The sequence below is a fragment of the Oncorhynchus masou genome, chromosome 1 (assembly GCF_036934945.1).
Source record: "Oncorhynchus masou masou isolate Uvic2021 chromosome 1, UVic_Omas_1.1, whole genome shotgun sequence".
Taxonomy (NCBI): Eukaryota; Metazoa; Chordata; class Actinopteri; order Salmoniformes; family Salmonidae; genus Oncorhynchus; species Oncorhynchus masou.
This window is the reverse complement of record NC_088212.1, coordinates 27,086,429-27,099,261: the sequence shown is the minus strand read 5'-3', so window position 1 is coordinate 27,099,261 and position 12,833 is coordinate 27,086,429. Positions and strand designations below refer to the sequence as shown.

General features: G+C 41.3%; 1 protein-coding gene and 1 non-coding gene across 5 annotated transcripts in view; both read right to left on the bottom strand.

Annotated features, from left to right (window-relative positions):
* The window catches only part of LOC135540728 (angiopoietin-related protein 2-like), a 28,637-nt gene that overhangs the window by 3,773 nt on the left and 12,031 nt on the right, over positions 1-12,833 (bottom strand). For all 4 annotated transcript variants that reach the window (XM_064967105.1, XM_064967106.1, XM_064967107.1 and 1 more), the window contains one exon: positions 744-937. In XM_064967105.1, the coding sequence (XP_064823177.1) occupies positions 744-937 (194 nt within the window). The remainder of the gene's footprint in view (positions 1-743; positions 938-12,833) is intronic.
* On the bottom strand, positions 12,656-12,709 carry LOC135551670 (U7 small nuclear RNA). The gene has a single exon (XR_010457349.1). It is a non-coding gene; the product is annotated as a U7 small nuclear RNA (small nuclear RNA).

Here is a 12,833-nt window from a genome sequence, read left to right as displayed (position 1 = left end):
ATCATGGGAAGATCTGGCAAGTGTACACATTTAATTCCCATGTGTTTTAATGTGTATCGTAAAGGTCTTGGAAAGTTCTCTGGCAAGGATTTAAACAAGATTCTTGCAAATTGTCTGTCTGCCCTATGATGTTTGCACTCAAATTGTTTTGTTACAGTGCTTTAGATCCTTACACTAACCAGACCCTTTTCACCTAATTCCCCACTGGCAATATTCATCCCTTAGTATTTCATGCTGTCCTCATGACTGCCTGTGTAATGTTGTGTAACTACCTGAATTCAGACATTTATTTTTCATCAAACCATTGCTATGATGTAAATATAAATAATTTTCATGGACCATGAATGATTTTTCAGTGGGCAATATTTTTATTGTGGCATTGATTTCCAGTATGGCAGCTTTTCATCCACACGTTTCTCATTAAGCCTGTATGCGTCCTGTGTGGACTAATTTCACAAAGACCCAACTCCTGTTGACGGATGGTATGAGTCATCGGCCAGTGGTGTGAATGACAGGTGCAGAACCCTGTAGGTACAGGCAGTGCAAGGGACCATTCTCCTCAAACCTCAACAATGAATTTTATTTATTAGTTCAGATCTTTTTAACGTCAGACACACCAGACATAAGTCACCTGTTTCACTTCGAACTACTGCCAATGTTCAGCATACAGACACAGTTCTACATAGAACCTGCCTCCTCTTTATACTAAAAGAGTTTGCCTTAGTGTGGGGCTGATTACATACCTTGTAAGTCTCCCAGTTCCTGAAGAAGTTGACTGATCCGTCCAGCCTCCTCTGGATGACGGTCCAGCCACCAGGGTCGTGTCTCTGGTCACACCACACCTGCATTAGTTTGTTGGCGTTCTCTGGCTTCACCAGGTACATGCCACTGGCCGTGTGGCCATCCTCAAGGGCCTGTAGGCAGTCCTTCCATGGCCCTGCATGGGACAGGAAATGAGACAGACACAGTGGTTAGACAGAAAGCCTGGTGGAGTCAGTGGAGGTTATCAAAGGATATTTTTTCTATAATATGAGTCATTTTCATATTCATAATTAACCCTTGTGTGGTGTTCATGTTTTGTTATTCACCCAATGTTTGCGGGTCTGGACCCACAACATTATTGGGTTTGTAAAACAATACAGCCATAACAATTTTTGTAAAAATACTTAACACTTAATATTTATATGTTGACTGATATCAATTACAAGGAATATAGACAGCATACATGATTAATATTTGCCATTAACCTCTGCTAGATCACATTGACCAATAAAAGGGCTATTAGTTTTTTTAAATAAAATGTGATTTATTAAACAAAATCAGTTATAATCAAGACATGGGTGCAAAAAAATAATGTTTATCTTGAACAAATATAAATGAAACAAGGTTTTCATCACTATTGATGTTTATTGCTTTGAACTGAACAAATTGGAAGGACTAATTTTACATACAGTATTTTATGGAAATTATAAATGAGCCCCATTGAACACAAATTAAGGCCGGTCTACACACCACATGAGGGACAGAGTTTTACTGTGTGTGTGTTGCTAATGTATTTATTGCATTTGATGCATGTGTACTGTGTCTTCCTGTCCTTCTTGGGTCCACACACATCGCAGCGCTTCTTCTTTTTGCTACCGGTTGCAATCTAGAATGATGAAAACATTTAGTTGAGGAATTTTACTAACATCTCACTCACTCGCATATATAGTTACAGCAGGCCAAGGTAGGAGAGTCAGACACACACACATGCAACATCACTAACACTTACCTCCGGTATTGGAGTTGTTGGTTCTGTGGGTCGGGCGGATGGGGCACCAGCATCCTCCTCATGATGGCTGCAGAAGCTGGGACCCTTGGGATATGTTGCCTATTCTGGATTTGAGGTCTTACCAATGCCTTGCCCAGCTCCTCGAGAAAGTGCCATCTCCTCTGGAGCTTCCCTCTGTTCCAATCTAGGTTCAAGGCCATCAAGATGACAAACGGGTTGTACACTGAGATGTCCAAGATGTTGAAGAATATCGTAAGGTTCTTCTTTTCAGCTGTAGCCAGTCACCAGCTTGTCTAAATTGTCCACCCCTCATTTTGTGGCATTGTAATGCATTATGATTTCTGTTTTTTGATGTTCCTGGCCACAGATTCTGCTATCCCAATGCAGCGTACTCATGAGTTCCACATGTTTGTCTTTCTTTGGCACGTAGGACACTAGGGACGTGTAGGCTGTGAACACAAATGTAGAGGAATTGATAGGCCTGCTCTGTGTATTCAACAGCTGAGTTGCGAGCTCTGGCTTGTTTTTTCGTACTGTTCCTACCATCGTCAGCTTCATCTTGGGGAGCTCCTGTCCCAACTTGTGCAAAGTAAAACAGTTTTTCCTGTGATGTTGTGGCCACGGAGTCCCTGTGTCACGTCCAGGACAACCCACATCCCTTGGTTATTCTCAGGGGCTCCTCCATCTGGCTTCCCCATATACACTTGCAAGTTCCACGCATAGGATGAAGCAGCATCACAGGGGGCCCAGATCTTGATTCCATATTTTGTATGTTTAGATGGTATGTACTGCCTGAAGGGGCAGTGTCCCCTAAATGGTATAAGCTGCTTATTAACAGTAACGTTGGGCCCAGGGTTGTGAAACAGGAGAAGACGGTCCACCCACTTGTCCCACACGGAGCTAGCTGGTCTCTCTGCCACCGAGCTGGTCTGGTGTCTCGGTTATCGAAGCGAATAATCATGGAAAATAATGTTGAAGTTTTTCGGAGACGTTGTTGCACGGAAGAGTTCTCTGCCAGGTTCTGCATCCCACAGGGATTCTGTGGATTCCCCATTGGATCTGAAAACACCAGCAAGGATAAGAACCCCAAAGTATGCATGTAAATGAGTTTGGTCCATCTCCTTTCATCGCTCTCCAAAAACACGCCTACCCTCCAAATTAGTGCAGTCCAGAATGATTTCCTGGATGGTGTTTGGGATGAACAGCTCAAAAGAAGACTTTATGTCCTGCACATGAGTAACCTCCATTCACGTCGGCCCTGGTTGCATCCATATCACATTGACAGCTATGCGGGGTGGCTCATTCCTTGGGCATATTTCTCCTCCGGCAGGCTGCTGATGAGCTGGTTGCTGACAGGCTGGTTCTGGGGCTGGCTGCTGACGGGCTGGCCCTGGGCTGGCTGAGGGTCAATCCCATCCTCTTCTTCCAACTCACTGTCAGACTCCGAATTGACAGAGACATGATCCTCATATTCTGAAAATTCTTCATCTTCCAAAGTGGAAGATGCTATTTCCACACTAGCTTTTCTCTCTACAAAAATTATTTCTAAGGTCCTCTGATCAGAGATTATTTTTGCCATACTAATTGATTGTGGTAAGGAGCACACATGCAAAGCTATTTATTTGTTGAGTCCCTCCCCCAATTTGCACCTGGCTGGGGTAGAGTGTGAGAAAACACAGATTCTTTTTACAATGTATCGAAATAATGTATTGTAATAACATTGCGTAGGTTCCCGCAAGACATTGTGTAGTGTCACACACTACAAAGGGTAAATAGTGTGAGAAAAGCGGGAGACAAGCAGGGAGACAGACAGGTTCTTGGTGCTATGTTGAAACAGCAGGCCCAGGGTGGAGGAAGACAGAGTGAAGGCACACAGCAAACCTTTTTGTTTAATTTTTACTTGTTTTCACCTACACACACACTTTTCTACACTTTTTAATTAACCTCGGGTCCAGTGGACCCAAACACCACATACTGTATGTAATATACACGTGTAGGGGGGTGCGCAGGGTGCACTCAATGAACATGTGTTATTTTACATGTTCTTCACAGAAAATGAGCCAAGGCCAATGAGTCTCAGGTTGAAAAAATCATTAATTTGATAATTTCTCTTTAGTAAACATTGAAAATGGGTCCCACAGACCTGAATACCACACAAGGGTTAATACAACATTCCTATTGTGTGACCATCACAGTACTGGAGATAGATGCTATACAGCCTAATTGAAAATTATGTTGCTGCTGCTACTCCCATTTTACAGTAGCTTTGAGTTTAAGGCCAGGATTGACTTTGGTTGCTGCTCTCACCAGTGAAATGACTGCAGGCTGTGCAGCCAAGAGCAACATTGGCTATAGGGAGGCCTGATTGCTGAATGATGTAACATTAGCAGATACTGTAGATCAGCAGGCACTCTAAAGGTCCCTTGTTGATGAATGATATCATGGGCATTGGGCTGTAGAAAACACTATTTTGTTGAAGTAGAGTTGCAAAGTCTCTTAATAATTAATCACTGTCTTTCTAAACCCCTATTAAACCCTTGCATGTTTCTTATGTTGTTATTGTCAATGGGTGTTTTTGACCTACCCCAGTGGAGGTAAAACCACATCCTCTACAACACTGACCCAGAGAGCAGTTGTGCTGTCATGCAGATCGGAGACATTCCATGTGATTGATAGTGTTTTCATAAAGCGTGTTCTCTCAGCAGTGGGCTTCAGCTTGGCCATTCTCTGGTAATCTAATCTCAGATATCAGCCATTAAAACTCTACTGAGACAATGCCCTCCTTCATCTGGAAAGGCCTGTGTATTTGTGGACACACAATGTGCCATACAGCTGTCTGTCCACATTTCATCACAATATTGTTTGGAACATTTGTATTAGGACTGATGCCCAACTGAGCGTTCTACTCAATGCAGTCTTTATTAAAAAATTTACCTTTATTTAACTAGGCAAGTCAGTTAAGAACAAATTCTTATTTACAATGACGGCCAAACCCGGACGACACTGGGCCAATTGTGCTCCGCCCTATGGGACTCCCAATCACAGCCAGATGTGATACAGCCTGGATTCGAACCAGGGACTGTAATGACACCTCTTGCATTGAGATGCAATGCCTTAGACCGCTGTACCACTCAGGAGCCCTAGTGAGTCTTAATGGGTGCTGAAGATTTTGTCTAAAGTGCATTACTGTGGCTTGAAAACACGATGACATTTCAAAAGGAGGGAAATAATTAGTAGGACAAGCTTTTGTTGTCATTGTGATGTCTCCAAATTGACGAGCTAGCTAAGATTGAGGGGAGAACACTGACATTTTAGCTAGCTAACGTTAGCATTGCTATCTACAGTTGAAGTCGGAAGTTTGCATACACCTTAGCCAAATACATTTAAACTCAGTTTTTCACGATTCCTGACATTTAATCTTAGTAAAAATCCCCGGTCTAAGGTCAGTTAGGATCACCACTTTATTTTAAGAATGGGAAATTTCAGAATAATAGAGAGTGATTTATTTCAGCTCTAATTTCTTTCATCACATTCCCAGTGGGTCAGAAGTTTACATACGCTCAATTAGTATTTGGTTGCATTGCCTTTAAATTGTTTAACTTTGGTCAAACGTTTCAGGTAGCCTCCCACAAGCTTCCCAATATACATTGGGTGAATTTTGGCCCATTCCTCCTGACAGAGCTGGTGTAACTGAGTCAGGTTTGTAGGCCTCCTTGCTTGCACACGGTTTTTCAGTTCTGCCCACAAATTCTCTACTCGATTGAGGTCAGGGCTTTGGGATGGCCACTCCAATACCTTGACTTTGTTATCCTTAAGCCATTTTGCCACAACTTTGGAAGTATGCTTGGGGTCATTGTCCATTTGGAAGACCCATTTGCGACCAAGCTTTAACTTCCTGACTGATGTCTTGAGATGTTGCTTCAATATATCCACATAATGTTCTGTCCTCATGATGCCATCTATTTTGTGAAGTGCACCAGTCCTTCCTGCAACAAAGCACCCCTACAACATGATGCTGCCACCCCCATGCTTCACAGTTGGGATGGTGTTCTTCGGCTTGGAAGCCTCCCCCTTTTTCCTCTAAACATAACAATGTTCATTATTGCCAAACCGTTACAGTGCCTTGCGAAAGTATTCGGCCCCCTTGAACTTTGCGACCTTTTGCCACATTTCAGGCTTCAAACATAAAGATATAAAACTGTATTTTTTTGTGAAGAATCAACAACAAGTGGGACACAATCATGAAGTGGAACGACATTTATTGGATATTTCAAACTTTTTAACAAATCAAAAACTGAAAAATTGGGCGTACAAAATTATTCAGCCCCCTTAATACTTTGTAGCGCCAACTTTTGCTGCGATTACAGCTGTAAGTTGCTTGGGGTATGTCTCTATCAGTTTTGCACATCGAGAGACTGAAATTCTGTGGCAAAAGGTCACAAAGTTCAAGGGGGCCGAATACTTTCGCAAGGCACTGTATATTTTTGTTTCATCAGACCAGAGGGCATTTCTCCAAAATGTACGATCTTAGTCCCCATGTGCAGTTGCAAACCGTAGTCTGGCTTTTTTTATGGCGGTTTTGGAGCACTTTTTACACCAAAGTACATTCATCTCTAGGAGACAGAATGCGTCTCCTCCCTGAGCGGTATGATGGCTGTGTGGTCCCATGGTGTTTATACTTGTGTACTATTGTTTGTACACATGAACGTGGTACCTTCAGGCATTTGGAAATTGCTCCCAAGGATGAAGCAGACTTGTGGAGGTCTACAATTTTTTTGGCTGATTTCTTTAGATATTCCCATGATGTCAAGCAAAGTTTGAAGGTAGGCCTTGAAATACATCCACAGGTGCACGTCCAATTGACTCAAATGATGTCAATAAGCCTATCAGAAGCTTCTAAAGCCATGACATCATTTTCTGGAATTTTCCAAGCTGTTTAAAGGCAAGTTTAAAGTCAACTTAGTGTATGTAACCGTCTGACCTACTGGAATTGTGAAACAGTAAATTATAAGTGAAATAATCTGTCTGTAAACAATTGTTGTAAAAATGACTTTGATGTCCTAACCGACTTGCCGAAACTACAGTTATTTAACAAGAAATTTGTGGGGTGGTTGAAAAACGAGTTTGAATGACTCCAACCTAAGTGTATGTAAACTTCTCCGCTCTGCTCTGTCTTATGTCTTATGGCTTATGGCTGCACCTCCGTCGAGTAGAAATCATCATAACAATTCTAATAAATGCAAGAGTTGGGCAATAGATGAAAATACTGCAAATGTTTTTTATTTTTTATAATCCATCAGATTTTGACTGATGCACATAAAACATTTTACTGACGGACTAATAATGTATGGAGTTCCGTGATTTTGATGGGAATTCAGGCATTGAATTTATTGTTGAATTTCACTTTTTCTTAGAATGTATACAGTATATACATTTTCTTATTGTATCAGATATTTCGTGTTAAAATAGATAACTATTGGGCGTATTTGCATTAATACATTTACACAAAGGGATGGAACAGGGCCAAACACTTTGGTCTACTATACCTGCTCTTACATGTTCTGTCTGCTCTACCTGCTCTTACCTGTTCTGTCTGCCCTACCTGCTCTTACCTGTTCTGTCTGCTCTACCTGCTCTTACCTCTACCTGCTCTTACGCAGATCCTCAGGTGGACGGGGCATGAAACATTTTTGTTGGGGTGTTCCAGCATCAGACTGCGTGGGTTTTGCAGTACTACAAAGACACTTTTTGCAAAACATTACCTCAACTCAGATTTTCCTGAACCTCTTCAAGTGTACACTATTAATCTGGTTGTTTATTCAAATTCATTATACTGAATTGGACTAATTTAAGATAATCCTACTACATTAAAATCCTTATTTTACCTCAGTAACTCTGCCAGGAAGACCGCTGGAACTTATCCCAAATTCCAAAATGTTCAAACTTTCACTTCACGTTTCATTTATCTGACATAATTCCCAACTTGGCAGTTGGTCGTTTAACAGAAGTTCTGTGATGAGGTATTTAATATGGCTATGTTTTGAAGACAAATTTGAAAACTGACCATTAAAGCATTGTTGTGTCTTTCTGTAGGTTAAAGTATGTTTCCTTATCTCTGAAACAACCTCCACCACCATAGATGTTCTAATGTATTTAGCAGCATATGTAATATGATTCACTGCATAGAAGTAACATAACTGTATGGTAAAATGGATTCTCTGACAGATACCAAATTCTGAGCAGGATGTGTTTTCTATTATTCTGCAGTATATCATTTAACAAGGAATGAAGTTTATGTTAAATGCTGCACGTGTTTGGTTTATTAGTCTCTCTTGGTGTTTGTTCTCTTTGAAACTGGTTAATATCTGTAAAAACAGGTTCATATCTGTAATAACATGAATTGGCTTATTGCCTGTTAGCCGTTACTCTCCACCTAGAAGAGCTCTAGTCATCATACTTGGAAACCGGCTTCTATTGGGCCGCTGGTGTAACAGTATAGCTTCCGTCCCTCTCCTTGCCCTCCTCTGCACACATCTACAACTGCCTCCCATGAAGCATCGTTACCCATCGCTCCACAAAAGCCACGGCCCTTGCAGAGCAAGGGGAACAACTACTTCAAGGTCTCAGAGCGATTGACGTCACCGATTGAAACGCTATTAGCGCACACCCCGCTAACTAGATAGCCATTGCACATCAGTTACACTGGCTCCACTTCTCTAATTGGATGTGAAAGTATTTTCCTATTCAAGAGTTTACACTAGTGGTCACCAACCTTTTCTGCTCAAAATCACTATCGCGGTCAAAAAGCAAGCCGAGATCTACCGCTCAGAATTTTTAAAAACATTTATTTTTTATTTACATTAACCTCTTGAAACTCTAGGGGCGCAATTTCATTTTTGGATGAAAAACGTTCCCGTTTTAAACAAGATATTTTGTCACAAAAAGATGCTCGACTATGCATATAATTGATAGCTTTGGAAAGAAAACACTCTGAATTTTCCAGAACTGCAAAGATATTCTCTGTGGGTGCCCTAGAACGGGAGCTACAGGCAAAACCAAGATGAAACGACAACCAGGAAACCAACAGGATTTTTGAGGCTCCGTTTTCCATTGTCTCCTTATATGGCTGTGAATGCGAGAGGAATGAGCCTGCCCTTTCTGTCGTTTCCCCAAGGTGTCTGCAGCATTGTGACGTATTTGTAGGCATATCATTGGAAGATTGACCATAAGAGACTACATTTTCCAGGTGTCCGCCCGGTGTCCTCCATCGAAATTGGTGCGTCTTTTTCAGCTGCTGGTATTTTTCCATGCGATTCTGAGGGGAAAGCAGGCTTCCACGAACTGCATATCAATGAAGAGATATGTGAAAAAACACCTTGAGGATTGATTCCAAACAACGTTTGCCATGTTTCGGTCGATATTATGGAGTTAATTCGGAAAAAGTTTGACGTTTTGGTGACTGAATTTTCGGTTCGTTTCGGTAGCCAAATGTGATGTACAAAACGGAGCGATTTCTCCTACACAAAGATTCTTTCAGGAAAAACTGAACATTTGCTATGTAACTGAGAGTCTCCTCATTGAAAACATCCAAAGCTCTTCAAAGGAAAATGATTTTATTTATTTGGTTATCTGGTTTTTGTGAAAATGTTGCATGCTAAATGCTACTCAAAATGCTAAGCTAGCTTAGCATACTCTTACACAAATTAGTGATTTGCTATGGTTCAAAAGCATATTTTGAAAATCTGAGATGACAGTGTTGTTAAGAAAAGGCTAAGCTTGAGAGCAGGCGCATTATTTTCATTTTATTTGCGATTTTCAGAAATCGTTAACGTTGTGTTATGCTAATGAGCCTGAGGCTTTATTCACGATCCCGGATCCGGGATGGGGAGTATCCCTAATAAAAACTGTTCTGAAGGAATGAGGTTTGGGTATGTCACACCCTGACCATAGTTTATTTGTATGTTTCTATGTTTTGGTTGGTCAGGGTGTGATCTGAGTGGGCATTCTATGTTGGATGTCTTGTTTGTCTATTTCTATGTCTGGCCTGATATGGTTCTCAATCAGAGGCAGGTGTTAGTCATTGTCTCTGATTGGGAACCATATTTAGGTAGCCTGGGTTTCACTGTGTGTTTGTGGGTGATTGTTCCTGTCTCTGTTTGTTGCACCAGATAGGGCTGTTTCGGTTTTCCACGTTTGTTGTTTTGTATTGTTCGTGTTTCATCTTCATTAAAGATGTATCTAACTAACCACGCTGCATTTTGGTCCGATCCTTGTTCCACCTCTTCGTCAGAGGAGGAGTTAGAAGTAACTCGTTACAGGGTACTAGGCCTACTATATTATCACAGCATATTGGCTATATGCCTGGCCTGCCAATATTATTCTTCTCAGACCAAATTATATTTGAAAACTCAAGCTTTCATAACATAATAGATACGTTGATGTGCAAGGCACAGCTGAGCATAAATTGAAATAATTAGCTTTTTTATTTTACTGGACTGATGTTACCTGCATCTGATAGTCATGGTGCTTTCAAAACAACTGGGAACTAGGTCAAAACCTAGGTCAAATCATGATGTCAGTGATCTTCAGGTCAGAAAGTTGGAGCTCTAGAAAGATACCCATGTGTTTGATATATTTGATACCATTCTGTTGATACTGCTCCAGCCATTACTACAAGCCCGTCCTCCCCAATGAAGGTGTCACCAACCTCCTGTGGTATCGGTACAGTTGGCTACTCATTCATTGCAGCTGCAGCGCGAGTGGAAGTAGGGAGAAGCGCGCTTTATGTTTTGTAATAGTGTTGAATGAAAACAGTGTTGACAATGCTGAATAAAAGCATGAACTGGACCAGTTGGTGACCACTGGCTTACACTGATGTGATTAGCCAACTGACCTGTTTAGAACAAGATGGACATTTGTACAGAGACAGGAGGAAGAGAGGTATACACACAGAGACTGAAGCAGCTAGTCTTTGTCCAAGCAGGGAATGGAATCGAGCCCTGGTTTAAATTACTAGGAAAAGGCAGTGTGTGTGTGTGTGTGTGTGTGTGTGTGTGTGTGTGTGTGTGTGTGTGTGTGTGTGTGTGTGTGTGTGTGTGTGTGTGTGTGTGTGTGTGTGTGTGTGTGTGTGTGAGAGAGAGAGAGAGGGGTGATAGAAAGAGAGGAAGACCAGACAGGGGGATGTCAGGCTTTCAGAAAGAGGTCACACTGACAGCCTGGCTGTATCAGAATAAAAAGGAGGGAAATCAAGGAGCTAATTTCCAAGTAGGACTGTAAGCGACAAGTAGGACTGTCACCGACAGAGACAGAAGAACAAAGGTTCACATTGTAAATTACCAGGCTAAAACATGTTAGGTTGTGCTTTGATTGCATGTGGGAAGTAATCCATCAGCCAGCCTCCTTCTCTCCAGTGGGCTTTGTGGAAGAGCTGTGTTGTTTAGACATAAACCAGAGGGCTGAGCCTGCCACTGTGGCAGAACATTTGACTGATACAAGCCTAGTGGGGATGGAATAAATGACATCACAGATACGTATTCATTATCTTTCCTCTGTCTTTCCATACCCTCTATTCCTTACTCTTTCTTTCTTTCTTTTCTTTCTTTCTCTCTCTACCACCACACCTCTCTCTCTCCATTCCTTTCTGCATTGTAATAGGACTCAGTTTTTGTGTGAGGAGTTTGTATAACCTTAGAGGGGTGAGTTGCAGTCGGCCCTGACAGGAAATTGCTTGCCCCCTTCAAACACAGTCAGGAAAGCACACTGTGGAACACAAACATTTCTATGGAAAGAGCTGTACAGCATAAGCCAGTGTTTCCTACTACATTCAAATTGCATGGTATCTAGTGGATGTACTGTATCTGTTAACAAGAAAATACTTATCAAATCATTTTCAGTTGATTTGGCTTATGGAAGCCTCACCGAGTCTTATACATCCTCTGGACAATCCATGGCAGAGTGCTGCTAGCCTGTGGCGGGGTTTCCCTCATAACTGAAATGCTATATTTACCATGCTACCATTGTCAGGGGTAGATTGACCATGAAATGCAGTGTAAGCTGGCTTCACCCCCTCAGCAGTCGGCTTGTAGCCCATGGTGAGTTGAGACCACACAAACCCTGTCTCTAAACTTCCCTTCATCTGGTGTCTGTCCGCTGAGACACATCTGCTTTTCACTCAAAAATACTATCGTATACTATGGTATAAATACTATAGTATTCACTGTAGGGTTTTTGCAGACTTTACTGTAGTATTAACTGTTGTGTTTTTGCGGCCATTACTGTAGTATACTGTAGTATTTAGAATTGACTAACACTGTTGTAAAAAAACTGTAGTATAAACTAGTAATTACTGTACTGTTTTTGAGAACTGTATATACAATAGTAATTACTGTCGTTTTTTGCTGACTGTAGTATACTGTAGTATTTACTGTAGTGTTTTTGTGGACTGTCGTATTTACTGTAGTGTTTTTGCGTACTGTAGTATACTTTAGTATTTACTGTAGTGTTTTATATTGGACATTACTGTAGTGTTTACTGTAGTGTTTTTGTGGACTGTCGTATTTACTGTAGTGTTTTTGCGTACTGTAGTATACTTTAGTATTTACTGTAGTGTTTTATAGTGGACATTACTGTAGTGTTTACTGTAGTGTTTTATAGCAGACATTACTGTAGTGTTTACTGTAGTGTTTTATAGTGGACATTACTGTAGTATTTACTGTAGTGTTTTATAGCAGACATTACTGTAGTGTTTGCTGTAGTGTTTTATAGTGGACATTACTGTAGTGTTTACTGTAGTGTTTTATAGCAGACATTACTGTAGTGTTTTATAGCGGACATTACTGTAGTGTTTACTGTAGTGTTTTTGTTTAATTATCTTTGACATAGAAGTGGGGTCTTTCTCCTTGAGGAAACCTACTGGACAAATACTAAAAGAGCACATTTTCCATAACCTGTACTGTAGGTAGGTAGGTAGGTAGGTAGGTAGGTAGGTAGGTAGGTAGGTAGGTAGGTGGGTGGGTGGGTGGGTGGGTGGGTGGGTGGGTAGGTAGGTAGGTAGGTAGGTAGG